The sequence below is a fragment of the Ipomoea triloba genome, chromosome 12 (genome assembly GCF_003576645.1).
Source record: "Ipomoea triloba cultivar NCNSP0323 chromosome 12, ASM357664v1".
Classification (NCBI taxonomy): domain Eukaryota; kingdom Viridiplantae; phylum Streptophyta; class Magnoliopsida; order Solanales; family Convolvulaceae; genus Ipomoea; species Ipomoea triloba.
This window is the reverse complement of record NC_044927.1, coordinates 27,749,625-27,768,144: the sequence shown is the minus strand read 5'-3', so window position 1 is coordinate 27,768,144 and position 18,520 is coordinate 27,749,625. Positions and strand designations below refer to the sequence as shown.

General features: G+C 36.6%; 4 protein-coding genes across 4 annotated transcripts; 1 reads left to right on the top strand and 3 right to left on the bottom strand.

Moving 5' to 3' along the window:
- Nucleotides 1–23: 23 nt before the first annotated feature.
- Nucleotides 24–4,440, bottom strand: LOC115999622 (surface protein-like). Its single transcript, XM_031239463.1, has 5 exons — nucleotides 4,270–4,440; nucleotides 3,297–3,816; nucleotides 3,024–3,203; nucleotides 251–2,901; nucleotides 24–119 (listed from the first exon to the last, which is right to left on the bottom strand). Exons 1-5 carry the CDS (start codon nucleotides 4,381–4,383, stop codon nucleotides 42–44), a joined length of 3,543 nt encoding a protein of 1,180 aa, XP_031095323.1. The 5' UTR covers nucleotides 4,384–4,440; the 3' UTR covers nucleotides 24–41.
- A 997-nt stretch (nucleotides 4,441–5,437) lies between these two features.
- Nucleotides 5,438–7,122, bottom strand: LOC115998371 (protein MODIFYING WALL LIGNIN-1). The gene is made up of 3 exons (XM_031237934.1): nucleotides 6,902–7,122; nucleotides 6,052–6,254; nucleotides 5,438–5,956 (listed from the first exon to the last, which is right to left on the bottom strand). Exons 1-3 carry the CDS (start codon nucleotides 6,995–6,997, stop codon nucleotides 5,620–5,622), a joined length of 636 nt encoding a protein of 211 aa, XP_031093794.1. The 5' UTR covers nucleotides 6,998–7,122; the 3' UTR covers nucleotides 5,438–5,619.
- A 1,617-nt stretch (nucleotides 7,123–8,739) lies between these two features.
- LOC115997936 lies at nucleotides 8,740–11,420 on the bottom strand. Its single transcript, XM_031237359.1, has 6 exons — nucleotides 11,253–11,420; nucleotides 10,954–11,166; nucleotides 10,094–10,260; nucleotides 9,836–9,917; nucleotides 9,693–9,761; nucleotides 8,740–9,169 (listed from the first exon to the last, which is right to left on the bottom strand). The coding sequence occupies exons 1-6, from the start codon at nucleotides 11,346–11,348 to the stop codon at nucleotides 8,999–9,001; spliced, it is 798 nt and encodes a 265-aa protein (XP_031093219.1). The 5' UTR covers nucleotides 11,349–11,420; the 3' UTR covers nucleotides 8,740–8,998.
- A 2,335-nt stretch (nucleotides 11,421–13,755) lies between these two features.
- On the top strand, nucleotides 13,756–16,364 carry LOC116000163 (late embryogenesis abundant protein At5g17165-like). The gene is made up of 2 exons (XM_031240198.1): nucleotides 13,756–13,976; nucleotides 15,807–16,364. Exons 1-2 carry the CDS (start codon nucleotides 13,879–13,881, stop codon nucleotides 16,066–16,068), a joined length of 360 nt encoding a protein of 119 aa, XP_031096058.1. The 5' UTR covers nucleotides 13,756–13,878; the 3' UTR covers nucleotides 16,069–16,364.
- The last annotated feature ends 2,156 nt before the right edge of the window (nucleotides 16,365–18,520 follow it).

Here is an 18,520-nt window from a genome sequence, read left to right as displayed (position 1 = left end):
ATATGATACGGTATTGACAAGCTGGTCTTTGCTCCACCATCCTAGACTTCAACGGTGTTTCCTGAGGAGTCAACCAAACAGTTCTCTTCTAGTTGTTGCAAAGCTGGCCTGGTAGCTTCCTGTTTAATTCAAATGAACAATAATAATAACAAAGATAATTATATGGCGCACGTGCATTTAATAATTTCTCAAGGAACAGCAAAGCAATAATACAAAAATTAACAGATTGCGGATAGGAGGGTTTTCTGACCTTGGTGTTAGCATTGCTTTTTGCGATCTCCCTCGGGCTGCAATCTTCATGGTGCTTTTTATTCTTCTCCTTAATACGAACCAGTTTTCTGCCACTGTTATCAACATTCTCCTTGTCATCCGACACAGACTTTACTCCTGCTGACAATATGGTAATTGGTGTTTTCGTTGGTGTCTTGATTGAAGATGTCTTCACTGGTGTCGAGCAGATCATCTGAATGGTGTGACCTAAATTTGCTCCTGCCGAGCCAGTAGGGATCTGCTTATGATCAAATGCCACAGCTGAGAGTGGAGTGCCACCTTTAGGGACCGAAGATTCCAAGAATACAAAAGGAGTCTCAGTCACATTCTGCAATCCTGATGGTTCTTTTCCTGCAGAGTTCTGCACATATTCTTGCACTGGGTTTTTATCCCCAATAGCAGCATCCACGTTAGTTTCTGAAGCATCTTCCAAAAGTTCAGAACTTTCAATGTTCTTGCTCTCTGCCTCGTTGCTCAACTGCCAAATGTCACCTGCTGCAAATTCATTCAGTGATTCTTTTCTCCCTGAACTCGCAGACCTAGCTTCTGTAGCATCTTCATCTTCATCCTCAGGATATGAAAGCCCTTCATTAGCATCTTCATCTTCATCCTCAGGATATGAAAGCCCTTCATTGTTGGGCTCTTTCTCATCACCTCTCATCTTCTCCAATGACCCTTCTCCATCTAAAATCTCAGAGTTAGTATCTAAACCATCTTCATCCTCAGGATATGAAAGCCCTTCATCGTTGGGCTCTTTCTCATTACCTCTCATCTTCTCCAATGACCCTTCTCCATCTAAACTCTCAGAGTTAGTATCTATACCATCTTCATCCTCAGGATATGAAAGCCCTTCATCGTTGGGCTCTTTCTCATCACCTCTTATCTCCTCAGATGACCCTTCTCCATCTAAACTCTCAGAGTTACTATCTATACCATCTTCATCCTCAGGATATGAAAGCCCTTCATTGTTGGGCTCTTTCTCATCACCTCTCATCTTCTCCAATGACCCTTCTCCATCTAAACTCTCAGAGTTAGTATCTATACCATCTTCATCCTCAGGATATGAAAGCCCTTCATTGTTGGGCTCTTTCTCATCACCTCTCATCTTCTCCAATGACCCTTCTCCATCTAAACTCTCAGAGTTAGTATCTATACCATCTTCATCCTCAGGATATGAAAGCCCTTCATTGTTGGTCTCTTTCTCATCGCCTGTCAATTTATCCAATGACCCTTCTCCATCTAAACTCTTAGAGTTGGTACCTATAGCATCTTCATCATCAGAATATAAAAGCCATTCATCGTTGGGCTCTTTCTCATCACCAGTCAATTTCTCCAGTTCTAAGTCCAAACTCTCAGATCCAGCTTCAGTAGTAAGTTCTGCGTCCGAAATCTCATCTGAACTCTCAAAGATATCTTCCGTAGTATTTTCATAGTAAGAAATTCCTTTGGCCTTTGGCCCATTCTCATCACCTCTGAATTCTTCCAGTTCATCTGAAGTCACAGAGCTAGCTTGTGTAGTACCTTCATCCTCTGACGTGGCCTCATCCTCATGACTTGTAACTTCATCTAATGGTCCTTCACCTACAGGGTAAGAAATTTCTTTGGGGTTTGTTTCATCCTCATTGTTCAACTGCTTGGATAGAACCAAGTGATTATCAACAGCCTCTTGGTTTCTGCACTGATGATCAGCATTATCATCTTTAAGGTCAGAAATTTCTTCAGTGTTTGGCTCATCCTCATTCTCTAACTGAACCATGTCATTGCCAAAAAGCTGTTGGACTTTAGACTGAATATCAGCACCTTGAACTTCACAGTCAGAACTGTGTTTAATGTTGTCATCCTTGCCAACAGCCTCCTGGACTTTATATTGAAGATCATTTTCTTCTGTGTTTGGATCATCTTCTTCTGTGTTTGGATCATCCTCATTACCTAAATGAACCATGTCATTGCCAACAATTTGTGGGCGTTTACACTGAATATCAGCACCTTGAACTTCACAGTCAGAAATGTGTATGTTGCCATCCTTGCCAACAACCTCCTGGACTTTGCACTGAAAATCAGCACCTTCAACCTCACTGACAGAGATTTGTTCATTGCTGGGCTCTTTCAATTGCTTGGGTAGAATCATGCCATCACTAACGGTCACCTGGCCTAGTTGCAATGAGGAATCTGGACCAACTTCACCATCATATAGATCAGGCAAGTTCACACCGTCATCACAGTGTGATTCCTTTCCAGAAGATATACCTATACTCTCTGAATACCCATCCGGGCTAAAATCAGCATCTCCAGCCTCACATGTAGAGATTTTGTTTGCATTGTGCTCATTGGCTCTATCCTTTTGCTTAGGTACCATGTCACTTTTAGCAACCTCCTGATCTAACCCCGGAGAGGATTTTGGAGTAACATGGGCATGTGGATCTTGCAAACCTACTTCAACATCACATGAATCAGGCACATTCAAGCATTCATCACTATGTGATTCCTTGCCATCAGATAAACCATTATTTATGGAATTCTCAGCCAAGACAAAATTGGCAGGTTCAACATCCAATGAGCTATCAAGTTCCTTAGCTTTGTCATCATTCAACTCTTCCCCTTCTCCTAGTTTGTTAGACAGTAGCATGCCAACTGCAACCATATCATACAAACAGGAAACCCATCACATATGTGGACAAACTTCCAAGAAGCAGTAGCACTTAGTAAATAACAAAGGGAAGAAATCAAAACAATAAATAGACAAACAAGCTTACCATTATTTTCAATGATTGCGTTAGAGTTGTCACTGGTAGCTAGTTCTTCAGAGCTTTTAGGCATATCAACTTTCAGTTCGTTGTTTAACAGGTTTAGATTCTCAAATTCAAATGAGAGGTCACCATCCTTTGCTTTTTTACTATCCAAACCCTCATCAGATGCTGTTTTCAAGTCAATACCTGCATTATCACAGCAAAAATTCGGAGATCAAGCGAGTACTAAGTATTAGAAAAGAGATATAACTCAGCATATATTGCCTGGTGAAGGAATACCAGCTTTCTCTACTTCATCCTCGTAGTGAAGAGAACACTGCCTAAAGTCCACTTCCAAACCTTCAGTCGCTGCTTCAGAAAAGTTATCGAATGTAATGGTCCGATCTGATCTTTCATTATCCTGTTTGCCTGATTCCTTCAAACGTTTTGCGGCTAACCTTGCGGATCTTCGAATGGTGTATACTTGGCTAACTGAACTCTTCTCCTTTGCTTCCCTTTTTTGGCTAGTCAGCACAGCACCTGGTGTCTGAACATCTTGTTTTTCTTTTGCTGCTGCACTTCGTCCAACAGTAGGCACAATCGGAGTCTCGACAACCTCATTTCCTGCAAGCTTTCTTCTCGTAGAGTTGCGAGTCCTAGTCGAGGTCTGAGAAGTTTCAGTTTCATTTTTAACCGTCTTTCGCCGCGCAGTTCTAGAAGGAACACTTCGTGAGCTTATATCTGACTTGTGAGGTAATTCAACCGATGAAATTGCAGTTTCAGATTCTGACGGTTTCAGGAAATCTTCAATACCTTCCACCTGGAATAGGCACATAATGAGTAAACGACAGCTTTTGAAACAAAATCACCGAAGGATTAATCGATTATCAAAGATGTTATATGTGATCGGAAGTCATGATTTCAACGACTGAAAATTTAATAAGCAAAAAGCTGAAAACTATCTCTAGGTTATTGTACTAGAAAGCTTTCATCACAAGCTAGCTCAATTTTAAAACGAAACAAAATTTGCATAAAAATGTTGATCGATACAGAAACTAATCGTAACTTCATTCATTTATCCTTTCATGTTAGTTTCAGATGAGTATAAAAAATCCGCACAAGAAAATATCGAAAAATATCAAAACTATACAGATCGATGATATTCATATTAGTTTCATATGAGTTCAAAAAATCTACATGACAAAATATGGAAAAAATATCAAAACTATACAAATCGATGATATTAAGTTGGAGTGTTAGATGCAAATCTTACGAGATCAAGCGCTTGCAGAGCGTCCGCCATAGCAACGTTGGTGATGTTCGCATGAATTTTGTTCTTCTTGCATAGAGCTTGGAGCTCTCTCCTAGTGAGGCTTCGGAAATCCATGGCAGAATTCAAACTTAAACGAGATCGACTAATGTGATTTGCTATGCTTTTGAATTGCTGATCGGAGAGCTAGATGCTTTGACGAAGATAGCGGGAACGGTAGGAAGGTATATATATAGTGTTGGCGTGGGGTTAAACCCTCGTCTTCAGCGTAACCGTTGTAGCGAAGATTCAAATTTGAAATTTAAAATAGCTGGCCGTTTACTGTCTTACCATATATCAGTATATGCGGGAAGATGAATCGCTCCTTCTCGTTCATTCACCCTTGGGGCTATATATTTAGCTTACCTCCTAGTAATCCAGTATTAAGCTTATGAGGTTTGGTGCGTGAGATTGTTAATGCTAAAAAAATTGATAAATTTGTCACGTAAAATATTTTATGAGTTAAATCAAGTAACATAAAATAATACTATTGTACTACTCATCGTACAAATTATATTTAGCGCGATAATCAATTATTAAAAAAAACAATTTTTTGCATGAGATCACGGGACAAAAGTTAAATATATCATATAGGACTTCTAATCTCTTCACAATTTACCTAATACTCATGTCATGCATTAGAGAGGTTCATGCAAATTGATGAGTAACTCAATTCTATTCTCTAAAAATGTGATAGCTCCTCAATTATTCATCTAACGCAAGTTAAAGTATATCACATAGAACTTCTAACATCTCTACAATTCACCTAACACTCATGTCATGCATTAGAGAGGTTCATGCAAGCTAATCAGTAACTTAATTATATTCTCTAAAAATGTGACAACTCAATTCATTTATGTCGTGCAAACTAATCACCAATTCAAAAAAGCATTCAATCCACTCAATTCTATTATCTGAAAACGTGTTCAATTCTGACTTCTACTGGCCTTAATAATATGGTACATGTGCGATTTGATGGGTATAGTACTGTCATTAATTTGCTTTAAAAGCCATTGCCATTGTGGTTCTTAGAGTAGAGTTGAAGAATTTGGTTAGGATGTTACCTCACTTGTACATGGTTCCTAAATTAAATATAAAAATATCACTATAATTGAAAGACAATTATATCTAATTATATCACAATGGGAGCATATGAGCACATTAAACTAAATGAAACAAGGCATGTTCACCAAATGGAAGAAATTCCATTTCCTCCAAAAATAAAGCTCTCTGCATTCATGAGATTTAGATATAAGCTAGTGTTATAGACTTGTAGTACTACAGCAGTGGTATTGAGTTATTGACAATAAACAATCAAGCAAGTTGCCTCCTCATGTAAGTATCTTCATGCACAAAAACTGGGTCCTGAGTGGTTTGAGGAGGAAATTGGGGTTGCCCCATTGCAATGCCACCTTGACTCGAAGGAGCCGGTGGACACCATGGGTCGTTTGTGTTCTTTGCAGAAATCAGGGTGAGATAATAGACCATCCCGAGAGAAACACTTGCAAGGGACAGGACAGCAGCTCCGGCAAAAACTCCAGGTTTAACTACGTAGCAGTAGTAGTTGCCAAAGTACATGTTCTCTTCACCATGTTGTTCATTCAGTGCTGCACCCGTAAGCAGAAGCAGAAATGCTATGACAAATGTGAACCTGCACAAGGAGCAATAATGGTATCCAAGTTTTTGCTGGAAAATGATACTCGAGTACCAACAGTGAATCTAGAAAGAAGTTCATGACCAAATTACCAGGAAACAACAAAACAAACGAGCGCCAATGTCCAGTTAGAGTTCGACTGATGTGGACCTTTTCTGCAACAAATACATCCAGTTGCAACATTCACAACAATTTGAGCAACCATGAGAGCTACAGCTGCAGTCAATCCAAGGCCCAGTGCGGGACTCCTGGGGTATACACATTCTGAAGGTGAAGTGAATTCAACTTGAGAACCCTGAACAATTGGGCAATCAAATCAATGGTGGCTCTTAGAAAGCTTTGAGTACGAGCTGCAACCACAAGAGCACAGGACAAATCCAAAGAGTTTGACACATAATACTAAGGAACTTGTCCCATCTGCGCACTTACATTATACAACATTACAACTAAACACTCCCCCAATTTAATCAAACAGCTATACACCAATGGAACATTCATAAAATCTAAACATAATCAACTAGACATTTTGTCTCATCACTCATGGCCTTAGACCACTAAACCAGTCTTAACCAGATTTTAATATCCTACTTCTACTAACATCCTAGGTATTCTTTCCATGAATTGCACTACCAGCCGACATAAACAGAAGGCATGATATCATCTAGTTTTGACAAATTTCTCAAAACATCACATTTTTCATTGAGTTATCCACAGTTATATGCGCATCTTCAAGACTAAAAACATAAATCTAAAAGAGAAACACATTAAGTTACCTTGCACCTAAACTAAACAGAAACTAAGCTGTAATCCAATCTAGGTAGAGAATATCAACTACAAATGACCACAGGCACGAAAATCAATAAAATATTTAGTAGATTGAAGCATATACATACAGAAGCAGCTATGCATACACATAAAATAGGTGTTTAGCCCTATGAATACCTTAATCCTCGTGGCTTCAGCAGCAAATCCGGTAACAGCAGATAATATCCCTAGGAATCCAACTACAGAGCAGATTAGTAGCACATTTCTTTCCATTTCCTCGACTTCCGTTTCTTCTTCTTCTTCTTCCTCCCTCGCCGATAAGCAAAGCTCTGCCTAAGATTCGCTGCACTGTCCAAACGTGGGAAACGAATAGAGGAGATAGAGAGAGAAAATGCTTATAAATGAAGGAAACGTAAAGCAAATGATACGGAGTATTTATCATTTTGATTTTTTGGAAATGAGTTTGTCACAAAATAATGGACTGTGGGCTGTTGTTGTGTGGCCTAGAATATAGAGCGGGTCGGAATAGAGTTACAAATTTGATCCTTAATTATTAAATGAGTTATAAGCTTAGTTTATTAACTAACGAATTGTAACGTTTTATAAATTATTAAATTTGACTGTAGTTTTGGTATTTATAAAATTAATATTTAAATATTATAAAACAAACAATATATACTTTCTTTTCGAAAGGTTGAAACCGTTGGTGACTCGATCAGTGATTTTCTTTCCAAATTTTATCTCTGTGACTAGCTGAAGTGGCTATGCAGGCACAAATAATATATAGTTGATTAACATGTAAATGCATGGAGGGTGATTGTATTGTTATCACATATAAATAATTTGTATATTGTAATATTTAAACGCACAAATCATCTTTTACTAAACAAAATATGATTATAAAGTTATTTGCTATGTGATTTCGTCATAAATTTTTGTTTAATTAATTTTTAATATCCTTTATTATTCACTATTAACTCACATTAATATCGTTAATCAAATGCGAATAAATCAGTATAATATTATTATCGTATCAATAGTTAAATATATGCTTGTCATGATAAGTAATTATTGAGTTTTATGTTAACAAGAATATCAAATTATAATGATCATATACTATTTAAGAAAATTAAGATCCTAATTATTGATTTTAAAAGAGCATAATTGCAGTTGTTAAAAAATTGTTGTCAAGCGCAGAAAATACTTGAGCAATCATTTATGGAATGAACTGACTTTGTTTAGAAGAATATATAAAAACAAAAAACTTTTTGACATGTCTACCCTTATCCCCACTAAATCATAAAGGAAAACTGGCAGTCATTTTCCCCGTTTTGCCTTTAATTAATGGAAGGTAGCTTCGCTGGACCTCAATGTTCGTGGCACTGCATTAAGTGCTTCCCCCCAGTATCCCCAAAGACAACATCCTTATATTACCAAGGAAAAAAGTGTTAAATAGATTACTAAATTTTTACACTTTGTGTAATTGAATCATCAAATAAAAAAGTGTGTAATTGAACTTTTAAAATTTAAAAATTGTGTAAATAACATTTGTTACATATTACTTCCAAGTTTATGTTAAATATGATGTCATAATGTTAAATTATTTTAATTATTATTTTTAAAAAATTAAAAGAAAATAATATATTTTTTTTAATTTCAAAAGAAGGTGGAGGCAGTCATGGTTGCCCCCCTTTATCCTTGATGAGGATGGAGGTAGCTAAGGATGTCCCCTCCTTCGCCCGATCTGGACGATGGCTGCTCCCTCCTTCATCTAGATCGAACGAAGGTGGAGGCAGCCATGGATGCCTCCTTCTCCAATCATTTGTAATGCATTATTCTTGGATTTGAATTAATATATGTCTTTGTTTCAAAAATAAATAAATAAATAAATAAAACTTGTATACATTAAGATCAATATATGGAGGTTTTTTTAAATAAACATATAGAAAACTCCAACCAAATTGGTGGGTGGTTGACTTGATAACCACCTCCTCTTCTCTGTTTGATTCTGTAAGTTATGAGTAGTAATTAAAGACTGGTTTACTCCAAATATGAAGTAAAGCATCAAATATGAACAACTTAGGTTCATGATAAGTGTTTGCCAGTAATTGCCACTAAACAGTTCATATTCACTCTTTCACTACATAAAAGACAGGCTTGCCAACATTAGCCTTTGCAACATATATGCATATCTAAGAACACATACACATTGGATATGAAGATTAAGAATGAGGTGGAAAATTGTGAACTTAGGATTTCTTCTCTGGTTTTTCTTCATTGAAGTCCATAAACTAGCAGAGCTCCAACACCACCAATCCCAACTAAAAGCCCGATGATGACTCCGATAGGAGGCAGCCCTCCGCCAACCGCTTTTCCAGTGTTGACATCATACGGTAAAAACCTCTTCTTTGGGGCCCTGCACTGGGGACATACGTAGCCATCCGGCTGCAGAGAACAAGAAGACAACCAAGACCGCGTATCAGAGAACAGGTAGGGAAGATTCATTTCAATAATCAAAGCTTTTCTTAGGATAACACAGAAGATTATTGTTTGTTTCTGCATTTGTCAGCATTTGGATGCTCAGTTCTTTCTAAGTGCAGTTAGTATCTAGCTGCCAAATCGACATTTTTCATTCTTAAACGCATCGTTGTGTCTTATTGTGTAGATAAACATCAAGACGCGAGCAACAAACAGACTTTCATCAATTCTACACTGATTTAACTTGTTTTCATTGCAAAGGACCTTGTGGTCCAGTGGCACCAAGTTGCTGTGGGTTCGAGCCTCAGAACAGATACTGCATTGTAATAGAGTCGGTAGTATTAAAAAAAAAAACTTGTTTTCATTATTTTAACGACTTCGAGACAATAATAATGTGTTGTATTGCTTTCTAGTCTTTTATCTTGGAACTATTATAGTTTCATCCATGCTATTATAACTAATGCAGAGTAGACAGAGTAAAGAAGCTTGCCTGCTCTTCGAAAGGCTTCTGCAACGTGTAGATGTATCCACAATCAAGGCATATATGCGTTGCTCGGGCCTGAGGAAAGCAACCATGAACACAAAGAATAATGAAATGGATATAGGGAATTACAGATGCAAAACCAAACTTGCCTTTTGAGCATCGGTTAATTTCCTTCCAAAGCGAGGAGGAGCCGGACGCTTTGGCAGTCTTTTAACATCTACATCAGCTCCCCTACACGAAAAGATAGGCGTCAACCCCGCTAAGTAATAGATCAGATTCATTAAACATTTCAGCCAAGAGTGCATACACTACTGAATCCTCAAAATCGTAACGTGTAAAACATTTCTATCACAACTGCATGTATACTTCGGATGAATCCTCAGCACCAAAGACAATAGGATCCTAACCTGCTAACAACGAAGTAACAAGATTCGGGCACGGCCTGGATTGCTGTCTTTGTAAACCCAAGCTTGTCAGCTGGCCAAAGTTCATCCCCAAAAAAGCTGCTGGTGTAGAGCACTTGGTCACCAGCCTTGAGCCCTGCTTTGGCAGCATTTCCACCATTTTCCACAGCCTAAACCATGAACCATCAATCTATAACATTTATTTTTGACTAATTACAGTTGCAAACAGCAATTCATTTCTCAACAACCTATTAGCCAACTTTCATCCCCAGTTCAATTGTAATCAAGACATTAACCAACTAATACTAGCTGTTCAAATAAGATTACACAATCAGCTATCAACTAATTGGCCAGCTAACACAATCAGTTATAAGCTAAACCAATCAATAACGGCTAATTGCCAAACACCCCATGGTAGGAACTAGGGATACTAATTATCCCATTGCACTCAATGAATTAGTACTAATATGTGGCATAAACAAGTGCCTGTTTGGTAAAATAGTTAGCCCATTAGCTAATTTTGGCTTGTTTGACCACTATTAATTGTTTGACTTGATTAAACAACCAATAAAAGTGTTTGATTAATTAACTTTTTGTAACAGCTTATTACTCCAAAAGGATAAAATTCAAAAAACTACTCAAAACAGCTTTTTCAATTAGATTTTGGAGAAAGTCATTTTGCAGATAATCAGCTATCAGCTAATTTACCAAACATCTTCCTAAAATCAGCCAATACTATCAACTAATCAAACCCACCAACCCAATCAGCTAACAACTATAAACAGCTATTTACCAAACAGCCCAAATTATGATGGCAGGCTTTAACAAGAGAAAATTGAAGTAAGGAAGAGCAAATTACTTACAGTAATGACAACCCCACCACCAGATTTTTGACCAAGAGTGAGTCCCAATGGCTTGTCAACTTCAACCTCAATGTTCTTGGCAGCAGTTCTGGCAGTGATCACAAGGTCTCTTTTTCCTTTTGTAACGCTCAAACTAACACCCTTCTCAGCCAAGAACAAATTGGAGATGCCCCTTCTGGAGTCTTGAAGTGATACCCCTTGAAAACTAGTTTTCTACACATATATAGGATGTGAAATTTGGAACAAGCAATACTGGTAAAGAAGCACGTAAAAGAGTAGGGAATGAAATGGAAGATCACCTGGCATTGGGGAAGGGAGGGAGTGGCTCTGTTGACTGATCTGCCTCTGGAGTACGCGGCGGAGGAGGTGCCGGCGGCGACAACCGTTGATGACATGTTCACAAGAGAGAATGAGGCGGTGTAGTCTCTTTGTTGGACACTCTCAATGTGTGTGGTGGGTGAGTGAAGACTGAAGAGGATAGTAAGTAGACGTGGCAGAAAGTGCTTACTTGGTTGGAATTTTGTGGATAGAAGTGCCACCTCCCAGATAACATTCTTGTGGCCCGAGCACACAAGCCACACGTCCCTCTTTTTTTTTTTTAATTTATTTATTACATTATGCATCAATTTAGATCAGATTAATTCTATTTTTTTTTTGGACCGAGTGAAATTTAGACCTTAGAAAATGGGGAGATAAATGTCTAATTTCAACTTTTCTTAGTTTATGGACTAATTGCATTTTGGCATATAATTGAAAGACATATTTGATCCCTAATCCTAAAAAGAAAGAAACAACAAATGAGTTGAAAAAAAAAATACTAAACTAAAATAATTAAACATTAAAATTGAATAATAAGGCGATTGTTAAAACTTATACAATGATAAAAGATTTGACGGCAAGCAATTAGCGGACGACTATATTAGCAAATATTGCATCGTTTTATATGAGCAGGAAGTATTGGTTCCATTTTGTTTCCCAATGCATGTGACTTTTTTATAGTTGAAAATTACTCAAGCATTTAATTGTAGGGTGTTCCAATTTTTCTAAACCATAAACAATCTTAAATGATGTTTAAGCATATTTATTATTGGTGCGAAAACGAGAAAAAGAGTGCCGCCCTAGGACTAATATACTAATTGCCAAGATTGAAAATGGTGCTTACTTTGATTCCTTAGCTTAATCAACAAGAAACAACCAATTGACTAGCGAATTTTGAAAACATATTAAGGAATATTAGAATATACCTTTTAAACTGAACAAGATACATACAAACTGAGTATTTCAATAGTGGTGTTGAATTGATTGAATAATATTATGATAAACAAAACATTAAAGTTTGACTAAAATTTGCCATTGAATGAATGTAGATGATTGAAAAAAAAAAAATTCTTCAAAAAAGTCTACAATTATTTTTAATTTGAAAAATAAAATTGAATTTACTTTGTCTCTCTTGACATACTACACTAATATTTGCATTCCATAATATAAAACTAATTTGATCGAATTATTTTAAATTCAATTATTTAATTATTTAATTACATTATTTGTGATTTAGTTATATTACAAGTAAAAGATATAAATTTAATGCTAACTCTAAATCTGATTCATACAAATGGCATGGAAGTAGTATTTTTGGGAGAGAGGCAAATGATCATCCAGAATTAGTGTGTTATCCTTCATCTAATCATCTTTAGCAAAGTGCCAACTGTCAAAATATAAACCCCCCATAAAAAGAAGTTCCAGGACGGAAAAGTCATTTCAACAACACCCGTGTACGACGATAAACGCCGTTACAGATCATTCACGCCAAAACATCTCCGTTAATAATCCAAAGGACCCTGCCTTTTCCCTCGCAATGTCACATTGCTCCCCCATTAAAATAACACATTTCATACTTAAATTATGACCTTATTTGATAATATAGTTAATTTATTAGTTAATTTTAACTTATTTAATCATTATTAACTATTTAATTTAGTTAAACAAATAATATGAGTGCTTGACTAATTGATTTTTTTATTTTATTTTTTTGTAATAACTTATTATTTTAAAATACTAAAATTGTAAAAGTTACTTTGAGCATGTTCTTTCGATCAATTTTTTGAAAATTTTATTTTGCATGTAATCAATTATCGTCTAATAACTAATTTATCAAACATTTTTTACAATTAGTTAATGCTATCAATTAGTCAAACACACTAACTCAATCAACTAATAACTATCAGCTAACAACTATTTACCAAATACTCCCTATAAAAACATAACATTATTGTTATTTTATTATACTAAAATTGTGACGAGCATCTAATCTAGTAATTTATTTTATTAGATACATATGAGATTGGAGAGTGATTTACAATTAATCATTGAAAAATGACTTCGTTATAACCTTCTCGATTCGCGTAAAGAATAGATGAACAAAAATACAAAGATAGTGCACATGTACTATGAGTAAAATATAGTGGTTGATTTCATCATGATCAACCTTGCTATTAATGATAATATTATTTGGTCAAAGTTGTGAACAATAAGATTCTTTGAGGGAGGCTGTTAAAGATGCCCATCGGATATCCCTCTATTTGATTTATAAAAAAAATTATTGCTAGATTAGATTTAAAAAAAAATATTTGTTGGCTAACGGCAACCGTCAACAGACGGCATCTCAACTTTGACGGAAACGGAACTCCGTAACTGTGGTACTGGGTAGGTGCTGATTGGGGAAAAAGAGACAGATGTCCGGTAGGCAACAAGGACAGTACACTCGTACCCTCCAACTCAATATAAATGGGGACTACTACCAACGCCTTTTTTTATCCGACGGATTTTTCCAGTCTCTTCTTCACTGCCTTTTTCCCTCTTCTCTCTCTAGAATTAGTGCGGTTACTTTTCTCTCTCTATATCTAGCGCCGAGAAAAACTGTATTGTATGGCCGCCAATTTGCAGAGCCGAGGAGTCGCGAGCTTTGGGAAGCTATTCGTGAGCAAGATCAGCTCAAACACTCGCAACTCCGCTTCCCTCTCTAGGTATTTGACTTCGCACATACTGACACACTTTGCTATATATATATATATATATATATATATATATATATATATATATATATAACGATTTATTCGCTTTTGATGAATTGATTCGCTGTCGTACATGCATACACGATCGTTTTTGTATGTGTTTGTGTATCTGTTTGCTCGTCGCCGTCTTCTGTTAGCTGTATTTTTGTGATTTATAGTTTTCACATTCATTTCCGTATTGTGTAAGGGTGAAGTTTTCAGTTTTGGGAGCCTGTTTTGGTGGATACTTTCCTGCATAAGCAAACTGTTGGAAAAATTTTGATATATAGAACTTGAGTTTGGTGTTAGGCTTGAAGGTAATCTTTGGAAATTTGTTAGATTTGGACGATCATCACGATATACGAGGGCAGTATCTTTTGTAGGTTTGAGTATTTGGCCTGTTGAATATAGAGTGGAAATTAAGTATTTATTGAATGTTCTTTTGCATGATGCTTTTTATTATTGCTCACCTATAGATTTTGGTACCATAATGATCTTTCAACTAGAACTAAAAGCTGAAATTTTCTTATTTGTACAATCGATAGATTTGTTGTTCCTTTTAACTTTTCCCTGATTGTTGCTGGGTGGTAGACTGGTAGGTGGTGGGCGGTGGGTAGTGAACTACAGCTTTACTGGCTAAAGAATTGAGATTTTTCTAATATTTTTTTGGTGAGATATTTTCTTTAATCTTTTTTTTTTTGAAGAAATATTTTCTTTAATCTTTAGTCATCGACATTAAAAAAATACCATGGTGGTGTTGGGTGGGCGAATGGAAAAGGACAATTGACCCATCCTGATGGCAAAACCAAGGATTTTTGCCTTGTAGCAGGGTATAGTTGTAATTGCCTCTTTACTCTTCTTTAAAGTAATTGAGTGTGCAATCCAAGAGAAGAGTACGGTTTTCCTATCTAACCAAATAAAGTTAGTAGCATCGGATTGGACATGTGGGGTTGAAGTTATCTCAACTTTCTGAAGTTTTCAAGGTGGTTGTCCGGTAGTTGGTTAGTGATAATCCTCATTGAAGGGCACTTCTTAATGCCTATGTGCCCATTTCCCAACACAAAAAGATGAGTAAAAAGTTATCTTAATAAAGCAGAAAAGGAAGAAGAAATAGCCATAATAGCTGATACATTATTATTTAAATTTCTCCTCTCACAAACTATGTGCTTCACTGCTTATTGAATGATTTGCTCCACCTGCATCTCTATTCTATGGTTGACATATTGATTCAAAATCTTGTTTAAGGCTTTTAGTGATCTAACTCTTTTATGCTCCCAAATTAATCTAGTAAAAGCTGATTTCTGTTTCTGTGCATACATGAGCATTCTGTTCCATATTTAGTTCTAATTTCCCAGCAGCTTATAGCTTTTGATCTTATCTAAAGGCAGGCCACTGATAGCAAAATATAGAATCAAACGTGTGACGTGTGTAAGCATTTTGTTATGTTTGTGTCATAAAAATCAACTAGTTCCAGATTCTCATCTACTGTAATTGTTTGATGTACTGATCACGTGGTTATTAGCCCATGCCTGAAGGACACCAAAAATCTTGGCATGTGACTACCTACCTCGTGTCTGTTGGTCATACCCACAACTGGTGTAATATTTATCTAGTGTTGAGATTAAAAAAAATAGTGTTGGGACCCAAAGGAGGGAACACAAGTAGGTGGAATATGTATTAATGTCAAATGGATCATTATTATCATATTCTGAATCTGACTGACAAAACCAAACCTCATTTCTCCCTTAATACCTTGGGCTATTCTAGTTACTATAATAAATCAGTTTGATTAAACTTGTTCAGGAGGGGTGTACACGTATCTGTCTACGACAAGAACCCAGAGGAACATGCCCAGCCATCTGTGGTCCCAGATGAAGTAATCCAGCCCCAATCCGATAAGTACTGGGCTCCTCATCCTCAAACTGGGGTGTTTGGCCCAGACACTGACAACAACCCTGCTACTGCAAGTGGGGAGCGTGGTTTCCACACTGTTGACTCCGTTTTGGAGGAGAAAGCCTTCTTCCGCCCCCTCGAAGACCTGGAGAAACCTCAAGTCCATCCCTGATTTCTTCCAGACAGCTAAATCCTGCCCCCTCTTTATTATAAAAATATATGTTATATCAGGGTGGGGGACAGATCAAAACTATTCTGAAATAGTACTTAATACCCAAGGAAATCCTTGATCCTTCTATGTGTGTGTAGTATATAAACCTAAGTGCAGTAGAGTTAATACTGCTGCTATGTTCATGTTCATCTGGTACTGTAATAATCTCTGCTACTCTTGCGTACTGATGCACCTGTGGATGTGTGTGTCCTTGGTATGCCTTTATATAAAAAAAGTTAGTACTTTTGTCATCTTTATATCTTTGATATTTAGTTGCCACCTGAGTAAAGCGAAAATTCTTTGAGGTATGTATAGGGGGCCCAGAAGATAGTCTGTTGCTCCTTCCTAATCCATCTCCACATCAAGCTGAATCAGCTCGGCCCTATTATGTGCGGTGTGTGGATGTGTAATTGGGGTCCCCTGTAATGCGTGCCTGTCGCTACTAATGGTGTTTCTAGAAAGCAACCCAACCCCGGCGTAATCTAATTTTTTTTTTTTTTTGAAAATAAGAAGCTAATTCATTAATCATAGGCTGGAACGTTTACAATAAAGATCGTTGGAATGGTCAAACATTCCTTACAGACATAAAAACAACTTTCCTAGCATAGAAAACTTGATTCGCAGACTGTTTCACAAATTTGAAGCTGAATTCTTTGAACGAACTTAAAGCTTCTTTAATGATTTGGTCAAACGTACCCAAGGCTGACACTGGTTGAATAGTCTTGCATACCACCTGAGTATCTATTTCCATTCTTCTATCCATTGACAATATCTCAATTGGGTTGAACTGCATATCATAGTTCATAGGAGTCTCTTTCTCATTGTCATGTTTGTCACCCAGGATGAGATTCATGTACGCTATGACTAGTTTTATCGTTTCACGCATATGAAAAAAAAAACCTCGCCAAGTAAACGAGAGGAAGAAACTCGTCAAAATAACGAGAGGAAAAACACAAAAACTGCAAACAAAATTAAACCAATAAAACAAAGCAAAGGGAAGCAACAGTGCGAAAATAAGAGAGTAACGACCGGTAGCGGTGGAGATGGAGAAGAAAACAGTAAATGCAGAAAAGACAATGAAGATGAACACTGCCTGAGGTAAAGATAGCAGGAGGGGAAGACGATTGGACACCGCCTCCGATCCGCTTGCTTTACGAAGGCGGTGGCCGTTTCGGCGTAATCTAATTTGGTGACGCATTAATTGCTATTTTGCCACGGCAGTGCTCTATACATAGACCCATGCCGTTAATTTCTATGTCTCTATGATGTTACAAAAATGGACTATACTGCTTCAAATAAAAAAAAAGGGGACGATATTGGTCAAAGTGGATTATTCTACTTCCATTTAGCAAGGAATAGACTTTATGAATTATATTACAATGTTTGGTTGGTGTAGGGAATAAAGAGCCAAAAACTCTTTCATGTAAGTAGCTTTAATTGCTCTTAGTTACAATTTTTTTTTTTTTAATAATATAAGAGCGTTTTGAAAAAAGGAAGATCTTTCTCCAAAACGCCATTAGGTAATATTGGAAATAACAACATTAGGCTATTCCTGAGAACTCAGGAATAGCCTAATACCTAGGGGGACCCTAGGAATCTCTATTCCCCTTGCAAGGGGAATAGGTCATTCCCAGGAACAATGTTCCTGGGAATAGGAGGTTTTACCAAACAGCGGAATAGACCTATTACTGGGAATGCTATTCCATTCCAGGCCTATTCCGCGAACCAAACGTGCCATAAAAGTAAGAGACTTAAATGTTAGAATAGTTTTTTTTTCCTTTTTTTTTTTTTTGAAAAAAAATGTTAGAATAGTTATAAAAGAACATATAGTCTAAATTGACTTGACCGACTGACCGTAAATTGTTTTAACTTTTAATCACCACTTTCAGGCAACAAATAAAAGACCCAATTCCGCAACCAATACGTGGGGTAACTTAAATTTATTTATTTTCTTGTGGTCTTTTATCAGTTAAGATTATATGGTGGAATTTATTCAATACACACTTTTAGGTAATAACGGCAGATTTTCCCATTACTAATAAAAGAAGAAAATTTTCATTCAAGTGTCTCGAAAAGATGGTCGAGTGAGTATAGTATAACGCTTATATCTAAAGGTCACAAGTTTAATTTTGGTCAATATTCTCTTGATTGAGCCACTCATATAATCTTTATTGAAGAGTTATCCAATAACACTTTTAGATAATCTTGATTATGGTTTTCTCTCATCATAATTAAAAAAAATTACAATGGAGGGTACACAAAGCCACAGCCCATACGCATATATAATTGAACATTCAATATGTAAACTGTGATAAGCTCACCTTACAAGATGGATCCGGGTACATGGTATAACTATTGCCTATGGATCTAATACTATGAAGTCTTCATTTGTTGGGCCTTTGGATTGACAATT

Bases quoted from the DNA above. Each gene is read 5' to 3' on its own strand.
- LOC116000163 (XM_031240198.1), top strand. From the start codon at position 13,879: ATGGCCGCCAATTTGCAGAGCCGAGGAGTCGCGAGCTTTGGGAAGCTA. The intron at 13,977-15,806 runs GTATTTGACTTC...AAACTTGTTCAG, and splicing joins AACTCCGCTTCCCTCTCTAG to GAGGGGTGTACACGTATCTG.
- LOC115999622 (XM_031239463.1), bottom strand. From the start codon at position 4,383: ATGGATTTCCGAAGCCTCACTAGGAGAGAGCTCCAAGCTCTATGCAAG. The intron at 3,204-3,296 runs GTATTCCTTCAC...GTGATAATGCAG, and splicing joins GGATGAAGTAGAGAAAGCTG to GTATTGACTTGAAAACAGCA. The intron at 2,902-3,023 runs GTAAGCTTGTTT...ATATGGTTGCAG, and splicing joins CGCAATCATTGAAAATAATG to TTGGCATGCTACTGTCTAAC.
- LOC115998371 (XM_031237934.1), bottom strand. From the start codon at position 6,997: ATGGAAAGAAATGTGCTACTAATCTGCTCTGTAGTTGGATTCCTAGGG. The intron at 6,255-6,901 runs GTATTCATAGGG...CCAATTGTTCAG, and splicing joins CTGAAGCCACGAGGATTAAG to GGTTCTCAAGTTGAATTCAC. The intron at 5,957-6,051 runs GTAATTTGGTCA...CTCCTTGTGCAG, and splicing joins GTTTGTTTTGTTGTTTCCTG to GTTCACATTTGTCATAGCAT.
- LOC115997936 (XM_031237359.1), bottom strand. From the start codon at position 11,348: ATGTCATCAACGGTTGTCGCCGCCGGCACCTCCTCCGCCGCGTACTCC. The intron at 11,167-11,252 runs GTGATCTTCCAT...ATATATGTGTAG, and splicing joins CCTCCCTTCCCCAATGCCAG to AAAACTAGTTTTCAAGGGGT. The intron at 9,170-9,692 runs GCAAGCTTCTTT...TGTTCTCTGCAG, and splicing joins AGAAGCCTTTCGAAGAGCAG to CCGGATGGCTACGTATGTCC.